Genomic DNA, 20,240 nt, shown 5'->3' with positions numbered 1-20,240 from the left:
AACCAGAAAGACTTCATTTTAATTATTCTACTGTCCACATTACGGAAAAATGAACATCTTCATCCATATTCTTCTCTTTCTCAATGTCTGATATACCTACTGGGTTTAAAGTTTATACATTTATACATAAAGGTTGGTTCAACGAAAACTCAACACCTCGATTTAAAATGAAAATGAAAAGCCTTCTACCCATGATATCCCAGTCATGCTCTATGGGCGAAAGATCGGTGGATCTAGGAGGCTATAGCAAAAGATTCACATGGGTCACTTCGAAAAAGTTTAAACTAACTCTGGCAAAATAATGTCAGGCATTATCTTGCTGAAATATTGCATTCTCGAGCCAGTTAAGGTGAGGGAGACATATGGCTCCACTATTTCTTGAAGGTAACGCAGCGCTGTCATGTTACCTGGAATAAAGACTGAAGGTGACCTACTTGCATTCACAAAAGCACCCCATACCATAAAGCCTACTATCCGTTGTAGATGACGCTCAACATCAAACTGAGGTTCACGTCTTTCTACCTGACGTCGTTTAACCTTTCTTCGGCTATCATGTGCACCCAAGGAGAATCAAGATTCATCAGAAAAGACGACTTGATGCAATTCCACATTCTAATGTTGACGTTCTCTGCACCACTGTAATCGTTGCCGGCGATGCTCAACCGTCAAAGGTAACACAATATGGGGTCGATAATGCTGCAGTCCAAAAGATCTTATCTGGCAGTAAACCGTTCGGACAGTTACAGGATGGCCTTGTTCTCCTAACCACTCATCAGCCAAAGATCAAGTTGTCGCAAATAGGTCTCTAATGGCCATCAGTCTTAGACGTCGATCTTGAACTTCATTTGTGCCCTTGACAACATATTATTAGCGATTTCTCGAAATGACAACCCCACCTCACCTACACCAATAATTCGACTGTAATAAGACTCTTTCAAATTCACTTAGCTAGCGATAAATTCCTCGTAAATTTGAACAGCTCCTTCTGGGTGTTGCTGTTTTTTTGTCAGTTAGTATGATCTTTTGATCTTGAGACAAATTCATGTCCCTTTTCTATAAAAAATTAGAGAATTGATAATCAAGTTAAGAGAATTTTCACAACCTAAATGACAAATTGTGGCAGATAAAATATTGATGTCAATTTTTCTGAAATGAAACAAGACTACCTAATCACAGTTTATTGAAAGAAGTCGAGGAAATAAAATAACACTAACAACAAAAATTTAAATCTAAATACTCTCTTGAGATGATACATCTTCTTTTTTAATTGCAATCTCTATTGTTCTAACAGTTTTCAACATTAAATTCAAACGATAACTAATCTGCATCATTTTAGCCAAATTGTCTGCTTTAAGAGCCTCATTTAGATCAGTTCTCCTTCTCCTCACAGCTCTCTGTTGCGGTGACTCCAAAAGCGACTTAACAATTCTCTCCATCTTCAACATTTTCCGATCATCAACAAAAGTATAACCAGATATTATATTTCCTTCCACGAAAAATATTTCCCTCTCTCCCGGACTTTTATCTAGTAACTGCTGCACCATCTTCAACATCATAATGTGGTCAGAAGCGTCAGTTCTCAAACCCTTCAGTTTTTTCAAAAGCACGCATTTGGTAACACTTGCCATAGCTTTCATTCTGTTCGAATCAGTTTCCACGAAGTTCATATATCTTGAACAAGGTTTTTTAGGATGAACATGTTCTTCCTGACCACCAGCACTCAGTCGAAACGTTTCTATCCACATTGCTGTTAAACGTTTGAGATGACGAATACGCTCTAAAGTGTAATCTTTCATACTGTATTCTGTTCTTTCTTCGAAAGCATAGCGTCGAGCCTTCTTGTAATTGTACACGATGATGGCAACGAACATGGTCCTGAGAATGTAGCAAAAGATGGCATAAAGGACGAAGAAGACGTAACCAAGACCTCTTTGGTTCAAGCCCAAATCCCCTGTAGACGATTTTTGAGTTTGAGCTAGCAAGTTGATCAATACCTTAAGTACGGAGTACCAGTCCTTGAAGTCTGGAAGTTTCGAACCCAGGAAAACGTAGGATAAAAATCCGAATCCGATTTCGTACACAGAGAATATGATGAACATTATGAAGAGCGTCTCGAAGGACAAGGTTAAGGTCCTCTCAACCACGCGAAACACTGCTGCAAACCTTAGCAACTTCCATAACCTCACTATTGTTAGGGTAACCAAGCAACTAGTCAGAAAATTCAAGGAGTTCACAACTTTCGTCATCTCGAAGAAATCCACGAAAGCGTTGCTCTCTTTCTCTTCCAGTTCTTTCGCGAATTCCTGCAACAGGCTGAGTTTCTTGAAGTGCATCACCACGAATGCGTAACTGAAAGCAACGATGGCTACGTCAAGCAAATGCCAAAGATGGGATTTGTTCCAGGTTCTCGTCTTGAATATTCGAATGCCAATCCGTACTGATATAATGATTACGAAGATGATGAAGATAACTGCACAGAAGAGGGATAGATAGTTTTTCTTTGATCCGTATTTCAGCACTCGTTCCGTCATAACCTGCAAAAGAATAAAAAGTTGATATAAGTCATCTTTTTTCCCATTTTCAGTGAGATACATAGGCGTACAACATTGCGTTCGACGTTTTTTCATCGAAATGTGAGGCTTTATTGTAAAAAATTGATTATACATTTATGATTCAAAGTATTGTCCATCGCTGGCCACTACTTCCTTCCATCTTTCGGGCAGCGTACGAATCCCGCGATGAAAAAACTGGTCATCTTTTGCAGCGATCCACGAATCGATCCAATTTTTAACTTTTTCCTAAGACCGGAAGTGCTAGTCAGCCAGGCCGTATTCCGTTGATCGAAACAAGTGATAGTCCGAGGGAGCAACGTCTGAAGAATACGGCTGTTGGGAAGGGACTTCCCACTTTCCAATGATGTCTTGACCACTTTTCCATGTCTCTCGTTGTATTTCGGCCGTTCGTCTTTCAATGCTTGGCTCAAACGCATTAATTGCGTTTGATAACGATCGCCTGTGATTGTTTCAGTCGGTTTGAACAATTCATAATACACTACGCCGAGCTGGGCCCACCAAACACTGAGCATGATCTTGGAAGTGTGAATATTCGATTTAACCGTCGACGACGAAGTATGGCCGGGATATCCACATGATTTTCGTAATGAACCCATTTCCAAAGTCGAATTTTCCCATCGATGCGAATCACCATGACTGAAATGGAAAGAAAAATATCTCGAAGAACAAAAAAGCTTACAGCACGCGGTGTTCCCAAGCGGTCACCCATCCAAGTACTAACCACTATATACCTTTACCTTCTTCTCAAAATAAATACCCAATAGTTATGTAGGTAAAAATTTATAAGAATAAATGAGTAGATATAGACTATACTTTTACTAAGTACGTTAAGCTATAGTTTTGACTCATCGCCTTGTACACTAGATACATATTATATGAAAGAATACAATTCATTAAATTCTTACGAAGAAGACATAAACAAAATAATTTTTTACCCTGATTCTCGAACTGATGTATCCTGTCGATGCCCTCTCAAATAAAACTTCGACAAAATGGAAGACATTAGAGTTCACATTGTATATGCAGAATTCAATCAATATAGCTCTTGTACGGTGATCCAACCAATTCTGCCTTTTCAGGTAATTGAAATTTATGTATGAGTTGTTTATAGTCCTACCTAAGTGGGCAATATAACCACCTAGGGGATAGTATGCAGTTTCACCTAAAAAAGAATCCAGTGAGAAAAATCTTGATAAATTTCTTTCAATTTTCATTTGAATAAACTCATTTATAATTTATTATTATTATTAATAACTTAAAGGCGTTACAATAAGTTGTATACTAACTGACAAAGAAACTGCAACACCCAGAAGGAGCTGTTTAAATTTAAATTTTTTAAGTTTTTGGTAAAACATAGACATTATAGTAAGGAGTAAATGATTGAATTGGAAGAAAAAAATCGGTTTTTTGATGTAAACAATTTTTGTTAACAAGTTTTTTCAATTTTGCAACAAACCAGCTGTTCGAGGAAATTCAAAGTCAAAGATGTTTAGATGTTGTTAAAATGCCTAGAGCACCTGTACGCGAAATTTATTGCCAGTTAAGTGAATTTGAAAGAGGTCGAATTATTGGTCTACGGTAGGCAGGGTTGTCATTTCGAGAAATCGATAACAGTACGAGAAATCCAGCTTCTGTTATGAGATGTTGTCAAGTGTGGTTTGATAATGCCCAAAATCGAAAAATAGTAGGCACCGTAGAAAGAGCACAAATGATTCTAAGATTTTTGGCCATTAGAGACCGATTTGCGACAACTCGATCTTTGGCTGATGAGTAGTTGGGAGAACAAGGCCATCCTTTTCGAACGGTTTACTGCCTAATAAGGACTTTTGGACTGCAGCATTATCGACCCCATCTTGTGTTAACTCTGACAGTTGAGCATCGCTGGCACCGATTACAGTGGTGCAGTGAACGTCAACATTGGAATGTGGAATGGCATCAGGTCGTCTTTTCTGATGAATCTCGATTCTCCTTGATGACCAAAGAAGGTTTAGATGACGTCGGGAAGAAAAACGTGAACCTCAGTTTGATGTTGAGCGCCATGTACACGGTACAGTAGTCGTTATGGTATGGTGTGCTATTCCACATGCAAGTAGGTCACCTTCAGTCTTTATTCGAGGAAACAGGGCAGCGCTGCGTTACTTCAAAAAAATAGTGGAGCCATATGTTCTTCCTAACCTCAACCGGCTCGAGATTCCAATATTTCAGTAAGATAATGCCCGATATCATGTTGTCAGAGTTAGTTTAAATTTTTTCGAAGCGACCCATGTGAATCTCTTGCCATGGCCGCCCAGATCCCCCGATCTTTCGGCCATAGAGCATGTTTGGGACATCATGGGTAGAAGGTTTGGAAATTTATCCCAGTCCCCAAGAACTTTGGTGACTCTGAGACATGTAGTACAGGTAGCTTGAGATAGTATCCCTCAAGAAGAAATGGACCATCTTATTGCATTAATGCCGAGACGTGTTGGGGAGTGTAGAGATAATCGCGGTCGATAAACAGATTATTAAGAAATTCATCAAAAAAAATTGTAAACCCTTCGTTTTTTTCTCTAAATTTCAATCATCTACTCTTTGCTATACTATCTATGTTTCACTGAAAGAAATTAAATTCAAACAGTAGTAAAACCTTATTATGAAGTAATTGTAATATGATCTGAATTATTACCAAAAAATGTATTTCCTGTGTCCTTCTGAAATCCCCAAACATAGCCCATTCTAGAGCTATATATCTTAGAGACTGCATGTTTCCAGTGAGGAGTATAGTTTTGAAAATCATACTCGCAGAAATAAAATGAAGAATAGCACTTTGTCTTCAAGAATTCCATCTGCTTTGGCACTGTGCAAGTTGCTTCGACCCTATGCTGTCTCAACCTAACCACTCCCAAATATCTATTACAAGTGTCTGATATCATACCGGGATTTCTAGACATGTACCTGCCATACCACTGGTAAGATTGGATTGTAGGTATGAATGTCTTTTCCATGTATTCAAAAAAACTGCAAGAAAATCATAATTGAAATTTTTTGATGAAGACTTCGGATGTCAGAAGCTTTCACGCGGTTGTTCATCCATTCACACTCGAAACTATACAGGGTGATTCAGCGGCTGGCCTATTAGACGTTGACTTCTGGTTGAATAGCTACGTCAACAAACAAAACTGCCGCATTTAAGTGAAGCTAATCCTCAAGTGTATGTCGAAACACCGTTACATCCAGAAAAACTGACTGTTTGGTGCGCTTTATGGGCTGGTGGAATCATTGGTCCATACTTCTTCAAAAACGATGATGGCCAGAATGTTACAGTCAATGGTGATCGGTATAGAGCCATGATTACTAACTTTTTCATTCCTGAATTGAACAACCATGATGTCCAGGAGCTGTGGTTCCAACAAGACGGCGCAACATGTCACACAGCTCGTGCCACAATCGATTTATTGAAAGACACGTTTGGTGACCGCCTAATTTCACGTTTTGGACCTGTGAATTGGCCTCCAAGATCTTGTGATTTAACACCGCTAGACTACTTTCTGTGGGGCTATGTAAAGTCTTTGGTCTATGCGGATAAGCCACAAACCCTTGACCATTTGGAAGACAACATTCGCCGTGTTATTGCCGATATACGGCCACAAATGGAAAATTGGACGTCCAGATAGGACTACATCCGAGCCAGCCGTGGCGGTCATATGCCAGAAATCATATTCAAAATGTAATGCCACAAGATTATCTTGCGGATAAATAAAATTCATGTCAATCGAATAATCCATCGTTGTTTTATTGCAATTTGAAATTCTATAGCTCTAAAAAAAACACCCTTTACTTGAACGTAGTCTATACAAGGTGTTCCATAAGAATAATGTGCATTCTTGGATGATTATAAGGAGGAATTTTTCTATGAACCTATGTCCTGAACTTATGGGCAACATGTTGTTAAAGCTTAAACTGAATTGTAAGTCACATAGAATATTTGAGTGCGAATCAGAACTCTAGAAAAACTAACCGACAACTAAGAAATGATAATGTATCAGATCTCAATTATACAGATCGGTGGTCTACAACGGCGCAATAGATTATGAATGGACGAACGCTCAAAAGCTCCTGACACCAAGTGAGTGTTCCTCTCGTTCTTTTTTTTTTTTTGATTCATACTCTGCTGATTGGGTGACATTATTCAATTTCACTCGTCTATTCTCGGCTCCATTCAGTAGGGACAGTACTTCTCGATGTCCAAGGAAATCGTAAACTTGGTCTCTCTCACCACGAACAATAAGATAAAAACATATCATCAATAAAATTGTCATGACCAAATCCTGCATCTGCCATGTTACATCCCACCTCTGTCTATAATAAATTCTTCTAGCCTGAAAACGTGATGCTTTGGAGTTTTGACGCAAGAATTAAGATTCATTCGTTACCTTTGCCTGAAAAAAAATCTCGTGAAGGAAGAGTGAACCTATTTACATAAATTAATTGTCACAACTTCAGGAAATTAAATCCAATCAATTACACAAACCAACCAACAGATTTTAGTTCAATAACTTCAGCGTCGGATAGAACAACCATTTTAATGAAAAAAGAGTTCATATAGGGTGTTTTTTTTTCGAGGTTGGCATAACTGTTCAAGATGGCGAACGATTTAACAGCTGTCAATTGATTTATTCTCAGTTTGGTTTGGCAATTCATCATGAATAGACTCACGCCAGAACAACGCTTGCAAATAGTGCAATTTTTATCTCGAAAATAATGGTTCTGTGCGGAATACGTATCGCACACTACGTCCATTTCATTTTGTTTAGCGATGAAGCGCACTTCTGGTTGAATGGCTACATCAACAAACAAAACTGCCGGATTTGGAGTGAAGCTAATCCTCAAGTGTATGTCGAAACACCGTTATATCCAGAAAAACTGACTGTTTGGTGCGCTTTATGGGCTGGTGGAATCATTGCTCCGTAGTTCTTCAAAAACGATGATGGCCAGAACGTTACTGTCAATGGTGGTCGGTATAGAGCAATGATTACTTACTTTTTCATTCCTGAATTGAACAACCCTGATGTCCAGGAGCTGTGGTTCCAACAAGACGGCGCAACATGTCACACAGCTCGTGCCACAATCGATTTATTGAAGGATACGTTTGGTGACCGCCTAATTTCACGTTTTTTGACCTGTGAATTGGCCTCCAAGATCTTGTGATTTAACACCGCTAGACCACTTTCTGTGCGGCTATGTAAAGTCATTGGTCTATGCGGATAAGCCACAAACCCTTGACCATTTGGAAGACAACATTCGCCGTGTTATTGTCGATATACGGCCACAAATGTTGGAAAAAGTCATCGAAAATTGGACGTCCAGATTGGACTACATCCGAGCCAGCCGTGGCGGTCATATGCCAGAAATCATATTTGAAATGTAATGCCACAAGATTATCTTGTAGATAAATAAAATTCATGTCAATCGAATAATCCATCGTTGTTTTATTGCAATTTAAAGTTCTATAGCTCTGAAAAAACACCCTTTACAAGAATTGACGTAGTGTATTATACGTTATAACACACTAGGTCAATTTTTGTATTTTTATTTATGACTAATGGGAAAATTTGAAAAATTTATCTTTGTAGATTTTTGTTGATAGTGTTTGCTTTATAATCTATTATCTCGAAAATGGCACATTCTATGAAAAAATACAAAGACCTTTTTGTTTTAGTGAAGCTCTGTTGATTTCATAATGAAACATTACATAATCTATACTTCGATACCTATTTCCTAAAATTGATTGAATTCCTTTCCTTCCATTGAATATTTCAGTTGAGCCAATAACTTACCAAGTACCTAGCTCCCGCTAAAAAGTCATAAACTGGATCCAAGATAGGCCTGTAAATCTCTTTTCCGAATAGTTTATAGAGATATTTTCTTTGCGCCTCAATATTTTTCAGCATTTTAGTGAAATTCACCCTTGTGGATTGCAATTCTCGTATGAATATCTCCAAGAGAAGAAGGAAAAAGAATTCCAAGATAAAAATATAAACAATCAATGCAATGATCCACGATATAGTCCATTCCCAAGTGGTAGGGTATATGATCCGGGGTCCATATATTATGAGAATGTGGGTTTGGATGAGTACGTTGATAATGAGAATTGTCCTAAAAAAAACAGAACTAATATTATCCAATAAATAACAAATACAGATACAAATACATATTATCCAGGCTCAAAGTTTGCACTCTGTAGTGGATTTGACCTATCACATATTTGGACTCGTCCGGGGAAGCTTTATCTCAGGGTACCGTATGTTTCAGGTGTCCCAAAGGAAAAAATCTAACGATGCTAAATCCGGTGACCTTGGTGGCCACCGAGTATTTTAATTATCTGAAGTTTACAGATTATAAGAGATAGGCATGAGGTCGATTTACCGTGTGAAACTGAAACTTTGGATGATTTTTAGAGTTTGATTAGAAATTTATATATCATATTATATAATATGGAGAATGGAAAAAAGCGATTCATGTGTTATAGAAATTATTATGGTTTACATTTAAAAAACACAAGTTCGTATTATTTCTTCAAATTTGATGGCAATAAAAAATAAATGGTACCACCAATTGATCCTTCTGGAAAAGGTGCTTGTAGGATGTTTTTGTTCCATGTTTATAGAACCAGTAATAAAGCAATTATGAGAACTTTTTATTTCAAGCCATTTTCAAATTTTCTCTGATAGGTTGAAAACAGTTGAATTTATAAGGTTGCGGTTTCCACCAAATTAATTCTGTCAAAAATCGAGTCCACAAATGTGCCATTAATTCTGTTTTCTAGCTCAAAAGAATTCTGAGATCCCCTCACTATAGACAATGAATTTGGGACACCCGATACATTTACCAATAAAAACCTTAGGTGGAAAATATCGGTATTTCGGAAAATTCTTTCAATACCTAAGTTCTTTGTCCAATCTTGCATCAAATTAATAATAATAAGAGGGCTGATAACTATAAAAGCCTCTAGTTAGATATTAATTTTTTCAAAAAGGCTTGAAAATAACTCAATTCCAGACATTTTATTCAAGTCTATTGCGATCTAGCAATTCGGTTACTGAAAACATGATTTTATACTTCGATTTGCTAACTGCGTCATCCCATGACATAGCACAGAAGTTCAACCACAGTTTTGTATGTTTTCTACGGTTTTTAATTTTCTCTTTTCCAGTTGCTTTGGATCATAGATTGAAGAAATTCCATAACCCCGCCTACCAATCGATGGTTGTTGCTGAACTGAATTATTATCATTAGTCTATGGGACTGACTTGCAAAAATACGCAATTTGCCTGAATAAATCAATTTTTTTCCAGATAGTCATTTTCAAGGTATTTTATGCACATTTTTCATTCAAGGTACATTTGATATTATGACTTATTTTAGCAAATGATGTTGATGGTACTAAATATGTTCTCTGTTATAGATTTATGATGTCTCATCGAAGAGAATCGAAGTTTAAAATGACGAAAATCTCTTTCACAAATCACATTAAAGAATAAATTCATCGGTGAGTACTCAGATCTATTTATATTAGGTTGTAAATTCGTTCAAAGTAAACAATTACCTGTAAATTCTAACTGTAACGTAAATTATTTCAATCATGGAAATAGGTAAATCTCTCCCTACTTTTTTTATGAAATCTGGATTTACCCAAAATTGTGAAATTGAAAGTATAATTAAATTACTTACCAAAAAATATATGTGCAGTAAACAGGTAGCATGGTTTGGGAAGTTTTCGGTTGTGATTGCATTCGTGATTTTCTAAGAAAAATTAATTAAATTATTGGGTTAAATTAAACCTGTAGGTCATTTATTTTAGCAATATCATGACGTAAGCGATCAAAGAAAAATTATGCAAGATTGTCAAAAAAATCCTTTCCCCGCTATCAAAACAAATTTCGAATTATCCTTTATTAAAATCCATATTTTAAACGGGTTGGCGATTCTGCGCATGAAAAAGTAATGAAGGCGCTATACAGGGTGATTCAAAATTCAGTATCAAAATTTCAGGGGATTTCAGTTTTTAAGGTATCAAGACCAAATTAGAATTATAGATTACGTTTTAGGGTTTATATCATCCAGAATACCGAATGATTGTAGCAAGTTAATTTTTGTAGTGGATACGCTTCACAAACTTAATAAATTGCCCGGTTTTGTATGCATTTTCAATATAGATCATGGATTCGTGTCGTAATGCCATTGCTAAAATAAATATATTATATCATCACACCTACTTGAATCCAGTCATCAATCCTAAATGGGGAAAGAAGGCTATAGTAGCACTATAAAGTCCTATGAACAACTGTTCCCAGTGGAATCTGAAGTAACAATATTTCGTTATGCTGTCTCTGGGAAGGAATTCTGGACTGGCATAAAATTTCAGCGAAAGTGCCATTATGGTTAAAACAATTGACAACATCATTGTTGAACGTTTGACAGGTCCAAAGTTTGGATCATCTGCCCTGTAAAAAAGTGAAGTTTGATCAAGTGATCTATTATACAAGGTTCCACCACTGAACTTAAACAACTTCAAACACTGCTCAGAGTCATTAACACGTTGTTGCTTTTTATCGATTGTGAGCTCACACGGCACCCATTTTGCACACAGCTTTCTCATGTACAAATATCCGTGAATGATATGATGTACACCTTCAGATGATATCTTCACAATGTCTGCTATCTCGATCAACTTCACTTTACGGTCATTCAAAATTATTTTGTGAATTTTTTTGTTTTTTTCATCGGTGACAGCCTCTTTTGGACGTCCCCTGCGTTCGCTGTCTTCGGTGCTCATTTCACCACGTTTGAACTTAGCTTACCAATCAATGATGGTTGATTTTCCTGGTGCAGACCCCGGAAACTCTTCATCAAGCCAAGATTTTGCTTAAATTTTTTTTTCATATGGATTTAATACTAGCACCGCGATCTGTGCATCAGATTGGGGACTTTTCAATTGGCCTAATAGTTGCAATAACTAACGCTGTACAACATGACTTATCGCTATCAAATATACCTTTTCATCAAATGCCACATGGTGTGATGAAGTTGTCCAAATTTGAGTACACCCCTAATAAAACGTTTCTTCCTTGTCTTCGCCTCGGTGATTTCCTTTTCCGAAACTGGTACGCTCATGAACAATCTTGAATTGCCGTCGAATCTCAGCCACTTCTTCACCTTGAATTTATACCACCGTTTGGTCTGCAAATCGCATATTTTCACCGAATGACAATACCTGCAAGTGAAATTATCCAGTAAATAAAATCAAATGGTCTTTTTGTCGATTTTTCTACCAGTTCGGCGAGGTTCCTGAACAGTCGAAAGAAAGGTTGATCCTCCTGAGTGGTCCTAGATGATATTTCGTTGCTAATACCAAATAATCTTCAGCAGATCTTCGTAGCAGTTCGAAAAAGGGATCAGGAAAGTTCAGTACATGCTTCTGCGAATTATGATTTTTTTTAACTTGGTTGTTATGAACGTTTTTCCAATAAGAGAATTAATTTTGAATAGCCCGCTGCCATCTTCTGATATTTAATAAGTGAAAACTTCGCTATTACTAAAAATAAAACGATACACGTTCCAACAACTCATTGAAATTGTTAAAATTCGCTCTCAGAAATTTTACATAGTTAGCAAAACTAAAGTATATTGTGCAACAAGTGGGGAAAGTCCAACTTTTATCGCAAACACACCAGCGAGAAAAGGAGTTTCTCCACATGTTGCACACTATACTTTTCCTACAACTGCACAAATTTCAATAATTCAAGTAATGGACTTGATTCAAATCAAAATGGCCTTCGTTGACAGTATGTGCTAATTTCCAATTTCATTGGTTTACCAAGCGAGGTGTAGGCAAAGTGCCGTGAGAAATAATATATCCCACAGTGTGAGCAATAGATGGTTTTGAAATTGAGTGAGCTATGAAGAATACGCTACTTTTCATAGCAGTTGTAGGAAAAGTCCTTTTCTCGCTCGTATGTTTGCAGCACTCGTCTTTCCGGCTCGTGCCTCAAACTGCCACACTCGTGAGAAATGTTGCAGTCGGATTTGAAGCTCAGAAAATCCAAGAATGATTGTTGAAAAGTTTCTCCATCCTAAACGTGTCCCTGTTTGATGCAGTTTTTGGACTTGTAGTGTCATTAGAACATACTCATTCGAAAATGAGGCTGGTGCAATTTTTACGGTGAATGGATTGCGCTACCGAGCTATAATTAATGATTTTTTATGGCCAGAATTGGAAGATATTGATGTAAATGACGTCCATCATCAACAAGACGAGCTATGTGCCAAACAAGCAATGAAATAATTGCAATTATACAAGAAAAGTTTCCTGGTCACAATTGGCCACCGAGAACTTGTGATTTAACTCCACTAGACTTTTATTTGGGTCCAGGTGAAAAATAAGATCAATGCCAACGCCCCACAATCGATTTAAGACCTTAAAGGTTGAATTCGAGAAGTTATCGAGAACATACAACCACAAATTTGCGAATTGGTCATGGAAAATTTCATGAAAATGATATGGTGGTGCAACCTTAGACGTGGCGGCCATTTGGCTGATATCGTTTTCTATCGTTAATGGCATATCTTCTCCCTCACAATGAATTAAACATCTATTGAAATCTCTTAGAATGTACTTGTTTATTTTTCAATATTATAATGAAATCTCTTATTGGAAAACCCTATATGTTCCATGTATCTGAAAATCTCGTTAACTTAATCGGAGAGCCCAAGATTAACTATGAGCCTCACCTTATACTTTTCCAGTGATTGTCGTGTACCATTTCTATATTTTTCTGGAGAAACACTTACCAATGAACTCCCATTCTCTCCAAATATTTCGATAACAATGTCAGATGTTGTACCAGAACCAAGTCTTTCGCCTGTTTTCACTACTACGAGATAGGCATATCTACAATAAGCAGGAACATCTGCCATGAAAAAAACTGTATCCTCCAATGTCTGCGGAAGGAGAAACTCAGAATAATATTTTGTATCAATGAATACAATGAATACATCGATTTTTTTAATTTTCAGTACTTAATTCTTGCAGAAATGTATTATAATGAAGGCGTCGGTAAGTCATTTCGGCGTTTCCAAAATACTTTAGGAACCGGTGAATAAGATCGACAGTCTTGGCAGCATATATTATAAGCAATGAAGAAAGCTAGATCGTGCAAAAACTTGTTTTGAATATTAATAATAATATAGTTTATTCTGAAATAGATACAGTATAAACGTTCCACACGGAGGTATAACCTGTACGTGATTTACATTTTAACTGAAAAATTACAGAATCCATACGTCCAAAGTATTACATTTCCAAACAGAAAAAATAAACACAAAAAAAAGAAACTCTCTTTTCTAACTCTTAACATAACTAAATTAAACTATCATTCGCTTAACATTTCAAAGGATGGATGTTCCATATAAAAAGATTGAACGCTCATGTGACTGGGATGTACATAATAATTTATTGAAATCAGGCCTCATCAACTAGGGATTGATAAGCGAAGCAAAGTAAGCTCTTCCCTTTTCCATTATCCAATTTTTCATTTCTCTTTTGTACGCATAAAAACTCTTAATTTCCTTCAGTTTTCTAGGAATGGTGGAATGAATACGGGGTGCCAGGTAAGTGCAACATCTTTGTCCTATACGTTTTTCGGCTCTAGGAACAAGATACTGGTTTTTCTTATTTCTCGTCTCATAGTTATAATCACTTTTCAAGATATTTATCCTTTTCATGTATATAGCAAGCAGCATATCCAGTGCGAACAGTTGATGTGGATTCATGATTCTGGAGATGTTATACAAACCATCGGATGGAAACAGAAGAGGTTTGCCGTAGATAATTCGTAAAAGCCACTTCTGGATGACTTCTACCCTTTTCATGTGAGTTTTGTATGCTCCGCCCCAACCAATTATTCCATACTTAATATGGGATTGACAAAGAGACAGGTAAATTACTCTTAGATTTGTCACATCTAGATATTTCTTGAGACACCTGAATTTCGGAAGTAGATATCTCAGTTTTGTCACTACCGTAGTGATATGTTTGTCCCATTTTAGGTGCCTGTCAATTGTTACCCCCAGGTACCTGATATGTTCTGCCTCAGGGATTGAAGTATTGTTGTCAACTTTGAGATTGCCCATTTGTGGAAGACCTGAACTATAAGATGCAAACGGTAGGTATTTCGTTTTTTCTGTGTTGATAGTTAACTTATTTTGCTGCAACCAATTTTTTATCCTTAGGAGATCCCTCTCAACTTCCAATTTCAACTCTTCCCATGTATCACCCTCATACAATACGGCAGTATCGTCTGCGAAGCTGATGACCTCCCCTTTCTTATTCATTAAAAGTAGACCGTTCATGTAAATTATGAATAAAATTGGTCCCAACACTGTTCCTTGCGGTATCCCATATTCAACCTTTTTCTTCTCACTAACAAATTCATTCAATTTAACGTATTGAATATTGGATTCATTATTTTGGAAGGCATCTACCCGGAAGACGTCGCAATAAATTTCGGATGAATATAGTACATTGACCAATTCAGATTCTATTCAACATAATCGAACTTGTCATCCACTTACCTCGCTTTTCCTGATAGAATACATCAGTAGAAAGAAATAAAATGCGTAAAGGATAACCACAAACGAAATGATGTATAAGCTCCCTTTCATTTCCAGTTCAAATTCAATTTTAAGAAATTTCTGATGCTCTTTCAACCTGTTGTACTCGATAAAACCCGCCAATGTTGACAGGTGGAAACATTTGCAGTGTACTGTGCGATGGGTTGTGGTTACATAAACCTGAAAATGAAAGCATTAGTAGAATCAACGGTGCTTTGCCTGAAGTGGTTATGAGTCACAGTAACAGAGCTAACACAGAACACAACTATTAGGTGTATAACTTTGCTTCCGCCATTTTGCAATAGATAGCTGTAGCAGTAAGTGGTAGTCGAAATGAATAGATCGTAGATGTCGTAAAATAAGCAAAGGTATTTGTAAACATAAATCCATCGAAATATTAGTGGATTTGGGTCTGCATCATGAAGTTATTCTCGATTAAACATGTCAGCTTACGAGCCAAATACTCCTCATTTGCAGGAGGTTTTAAAATGGAGAAATCTGCAGATGAGGCTCATCGAATACTCTCCAATACATATGGTGAGGCGGCTATTAGAGAAAGAACGTGCCGAGAGTGGTTTCAAAGCTTCAAGAACGGACCAGCATGGCGGTGGAAGAGAGAAGGTTATTGAAGATGCAGAATTGGAGGCATTACTTGATCAAGACTCATGTCAAGCACAGTTAATGATGAGGATATCCCGGCCTTGCTTCTACGCCAAAGGCCAAACCGAATATTCACAGTTCCAAAGTCATGTACAGTATTTGGTGGGACCAACTCGGCGTAGTGTATCATGATTGTTAAAACCGACTGAAACAATCACAGGCGATCGTTATCGAACGCAATTAATGCGCTTCAGTCGAGCATTACAACGAGAGACATGATGAAGTATTCTCTAATAGATCAATGGTATACGGCCTGGCAGACCAGCACTTTCGGTCTTATAAAGAAGTGAAAAATTGTATCGATTTGTGGGTCTCTTCAAAAGATGACCAGTATTTTCAACGGGATTCGTAAGTTGCCCGAAAGATGAGAGAAAGTAGTGATCAGCGATGGACAATACTTTGAATCATAAATGTATAACCAGTTTTTTACAATAGCCTCGAATTTCAGAAAAAAAAAACGGCGGAAGCAAAGTTGTACTTCTATGTAACTACTAATAATATCAATTGAAGATAAGCCACATCAGAGAAATCATCAAAATATTTGGAAATATTTACTTTGACAAAATGAATCGAAAAAAACCTATCGAGCACTATTGACTCGCCCTGTATTAGAGAAGGTTGTTGTTCAACTCACCGAACAAGCGAATTTCCAACTTTTCGTCTTCGATTCCCATCGAATACACCTGGGTGTAAACACACTAAACCAGACTTTCATTGATCCCTTAACTCCCTAAAAAAAAATCACCGAGGTTAGAAATTTTTCAGAAAAGTTCTTAATTGGCCTCAAGAGCATTTGAGCGCGCCTATCCCAGAAACAATGAATAAATGATGAATTTAGAATTTAGCACTCAGTGATCCCTGCCAAATACACCTTACATCTCTATAGCGAAGCTATAGGTTCCGACCTTCCGAGAGATGTGCAGCCCTCAACTCCATCTCTCGGGCTAGCGTGGACTTATTTGTAATGTTTTCTGTAATATTAACCGTCCAAGTATCCCTTCAATACCCTCAAATGTGGATTATATTGAGTTTTAATGATAACATCTCTAACCCATACTCCTGTAATCTTTAAATTCATTTGAAGTATTATTTTATTTTGCCACTATTGAGAACTTTCAGCGTATTGGGCTACAGAGGTCAGTGTTGAATTTGTGTAGTGAAATAAAGGATTGAAGCATAAACATTTATTACCATGGTTGAGTTTGGCTTCATCCCAATCAGAAACCACTGATCGCCATCCTTTTCGTTGACTTCTATAAAAATTTTAGGTTTTCTTATATCCGCATGTACCAAGTCAGCAAAAGATTGTAGAACTGGTCTCTTCATATTGGCTACAGCAATCTAAAAAATCAATCGTTATCAATCAATCAAATTGTTTTTTGCAAAGACGTTAGTTTTATAGTCTTCGACCTAATTACCTAAATGAAAAGAGAACTTGACACCCTTATGGCTGGACTAAGATGCATGGAAAACCTGGTGTGTCTACTTATACTGTGAAACTTTCAGACAAAACAGGAAATTCTACAGATTTATACCTACTTGATTTCGAGGGATCGCGTCTATTTTAGATGGCGCATACATCGTTTATATTTGACATTTCTCGATTCTCGTCTCTAGTGACCTTTGAATATAGAACAACAATATTTTATATTCTATGCTCGTAACAATCATCTATATTCTGTCATTATACTCCATTGATTTCATAAGAAAATCGATAGGAACTGAATTGTAATTTATTGTGAAAGTTTGTAAACTCTTAAATCAGTATTTCATTTCTAAACGGCGCCAGGCAGATAGCGGGAATTCGAAAATGTCTGAAGAGCGCCACCTTACAGAACTCTGGTGAAGCAGAACACCAAAGCAACAGGTGGATATCTCAAAAAGTCTGAAACAAAATCAAATCAGGACACACACACCAGGGATTCTATGCATCTTAGGCTGGACCTAAGAACGATTGATGTATTTTCTCTCGTGTTGATGTTAGTGGAATGCTTAGATTGAACGTGATTGAATCGATTCATATTCCTAAGATCAGTGAAACTCTTGAAGTATAACAATAATATTTCTCTCAACTTACATCGATTTTATCATTTTTAGTAAGGTTGTAGAATTCTATGAAGAACGATTCTCCTTTTTTGACCTCCACCATGAATATAGTGAAATTGTCTTCTTTGTATTCAGAGTATCGTGGGGGACTAGTTATCTCACTTTGTGTTATTTTAACTTTTACTGTAGCGCCCTTCAATAGTTCGAACGAAATATTCATCGGTAAATTTCCGAAATTTTTTATTTCCTTTTTATCGGCTATTTTCATTATGCCTACATCCAACACGCTTGTAGGTATCCGCAGTTCCATCGATGCAGACCAAAAAGGATTGTATTCGTAACTGCAAACCTTGAAAGAAACAATTAGGTGATTTACTAACTTACACAAAAACTAAACATCCAGAAGGAGCTGTTTAAATATTGAATTTTTATTGATAATACATAGATAATATAGCAAGGAGTAAATGATTGAAATGTGGAGAATAAATGAAGGGTTTACAATTTTTTTTGAATAAATTTGTTAATTATGTGGTTGCCAACCGCGATTATCTATACACTCCCCAACACGTCTTGGCATTGATACAATAAGATGGTCTATTTCTTCTTGAGGGATATTATCCCAAGCTGCAAGCTATCTGTACTTTATGTCTCAGAACCGCCAAAGTCCATGGGACCTGGGGTAAATTTCCAAGCCTTCTACCCATGAAGTCCCAAACAAGCTCTATTGGCGAAAGATCGGGAGATCTGGGCGACCATGGCAAAAGATTCACATGGATCGCTCCGAAAAAGTTTAAACTAACTCTGGTAACATGAGGTCGGGCATTTTTTTGCTGAAATATTGGATTCTCGAGCCGGTTAAGGTAAGGGAGAACATATGGATCCACTATTTTTTTAAGGTAACGCAGCGCATGTGCAATAGCACCCCATACCATAACGCCTACTGTCCGGTGTACATGACCCTCAACATCAAACTGAGGTTCACGTCTTTCTTCCCGCCGTCGTCTAACCCTTCTTTGGCCGTCATGTGCACCCAAGAAGAATCGAGATTCATCAGAAAAGACGACCTGATGCCATTCCACATTCCAATGTTGATGTTCTCTACACCACTGTAATCGTTGCCGGTGATGCTCAACCATTAGAGGTAACACCAGATGGGGTCAATAATGCTGTAGTCCAAAAGACCTTATCCGGCGGTAAACCATTCGGACAGTTACAGGATGACCTTGTTCTCCTAACCACTCATCATCCAAAGATCGAGTTGTAGCAAATCGGTCTGTAATGGCCATAAGTCTTAGACGTCGATCTTGAACTTCATTTGTGCCCCTTCGACGTCCGGTGCCTACTCTTCTTCGATTTTGGGCATTATCAAACACGCTTGACAACATCTCATAACAGTAGTTGGATTTTTGTTCGTAATTAGCGATTTCTGGAAATGACAACCCCGCCTCCCGTAGACCAATAATTCGACCTCTTTCAAATTCACTGAGCTGGCATTAAATTCCGCGTACAAGTGCTTTAGGCATTTAAACAACGACTAAACATAAACTTTGGATCTTGTCAAACAGCTGGTTTGCTGTAAAATTTAAAAAACTTGCAAAAAACGACTACAATAATCAAGAAACAAATATTGTTCACATGAAAAAACCTTCACCATTTTTTTTTCTCCAAATTCAATCCTTTACTCCTTGGTAAAACATGGATAATATATCCATGTTTTACCAAAAAAAAATTAAAATTTAAACAGCTCCATCTGGGTGTTGCAGTTTCTTTGTCAGTTATTATAATTACACAAAAACTCTCTACATTCAATTGAGAAAATATTATACCCGCATTATTAAAGTGGACCTCAGTTGTTTGAGGTAAGGACCTGGAACTATAGTCGCATTATGCTGCTTGAATTCTGCCATCGATATCAGTCGGCCAGATGATTTCATCAAAGATAATATACTTTTCAACCCATGAAAATATTTCGGACTCTTCATCTGCGAATTCAAGGTAGACAGCATTGAATCCGATGTGTCCCGACAAACATCGATTACATTTTCGCCAGCATCGATGAACTAGAATGGAAAAATTCAATCGGAGAAAAAGAAGAATCCAATATATTTGAAACCGCTTACACCCACCTGCAGGGAAGTTCATCAAAATCTTAATGTCACTTTAAGATCTCAATCTTCCAAGAAGCCAATAAGCTTTTCGTATTGGAGGAATGAAATTTTATTGGCGGCATTAAATTTTAATGAACGTTCCTGCAACTGGATGTTAGAAAGATAATCTCTATATTTCTACAAGAGTTTATTCCTTCCTATG

The 20,240-nt window shown here is 37.2% G+C and overlaps 1 protein-coding gene and 1 long non-coding RNA gene across 2 annotated transcripts in view; one reads left to right on the top strand and one right to left on the bottom strand.

Moving 5' to 3' along the window:
* Positions 1-1,169: 1,169 nt before the first annotated feature.
* The window catches only part of LOC123680196, a 30,175-nt gene continuing 11,104 nt past the window's right edge, over positions 1,170-20,240 (bottom strand). Inside the window, exons 12-27 of the mRNA XM_045617979.1 lie at positions 19,757-19,990; positions 17,962-18,279; positions 17,076-17,225; positions 16,519-16,614; positions 15,186-15,404; positions 13,404-13,553; positions 11,885-12,030; positions 11,608-11,826; positions 10,829-11,056; positions 10,284-10,355; positions 8,390-8,708; positions 6,986-6,991; positions 6,720-6,931; positions 5,239-5,570; positions 3,509-3,735; positions 1,170-2,534 (exon numbers count right to left, since the gene is read on the bottom strand). Of these exons, the coding sequence (XP_045473935.1) occupies positions 1,230-2,534; positions 3,509-3,735; positions 5,239-5,570; positions 6,720-6,931; positions 6,986-6,991; positions 8,390-8,708; positions 10,284-10,355; positions 10,829-11,056; positions 11,608-11,826; positions 11,885-12,030; positions 13,404-13,553; positions 15,186-15,404; positions 16,519-16,614; positions 17,076-17,225; positions 17,962-18,279; positions 19,757-19,990 (4,233 nt within the window). The 3' untranslated portion in view covers positions 1,170-1,229. The remainder of the gene's footprint in view (positions 2,535-3,508; positions 3,736-5,238; positions 5,571-6,719; positions 6,932-6,985; positions 6,992-8,389; positions 8,709-10,283; positions 10,356-10,828; positions 11,057-11,607; positions 11,827-11,884; positions 12,031-13,403; positions 13,554-15,185; positions 15,405-16,518; positions 16,615-17,075; positions 17,226-17,961; positions 18,280-19,756; positions 19,991-20,240) is intronic.
* On the top strand, positions 13,798-14,778 carry LOC123680605. The gene is made up of 3 exons (XR_006747537.1): positions 13,798-14,222; positions 14,345-14,483; positions 14,661-14,778. It is a non-coding gene; the product is annotated as an uncharacterized LOC123680605 (long non-coding RNA).

Source organism: Harmonia axyridis, chromosome 5 (assembly GCF_914767665.1).
Source record: "Harmonia axyridis chromosome 5, icHarAxyr1.1, whole genome shotgun sequence".
Classification (NCBI taxonomy): domain Eukaryota; kingdom Metazoa; phylum Arthropoda; class Insecta; order Coleoptera; family Coccinellidae; genus Harmonia; species Harmonia axyridis.
Note: the sequence above shows the minus strand (reverse complement) of the source record. Positions and strands in the feature narration are given on the sequence as shown.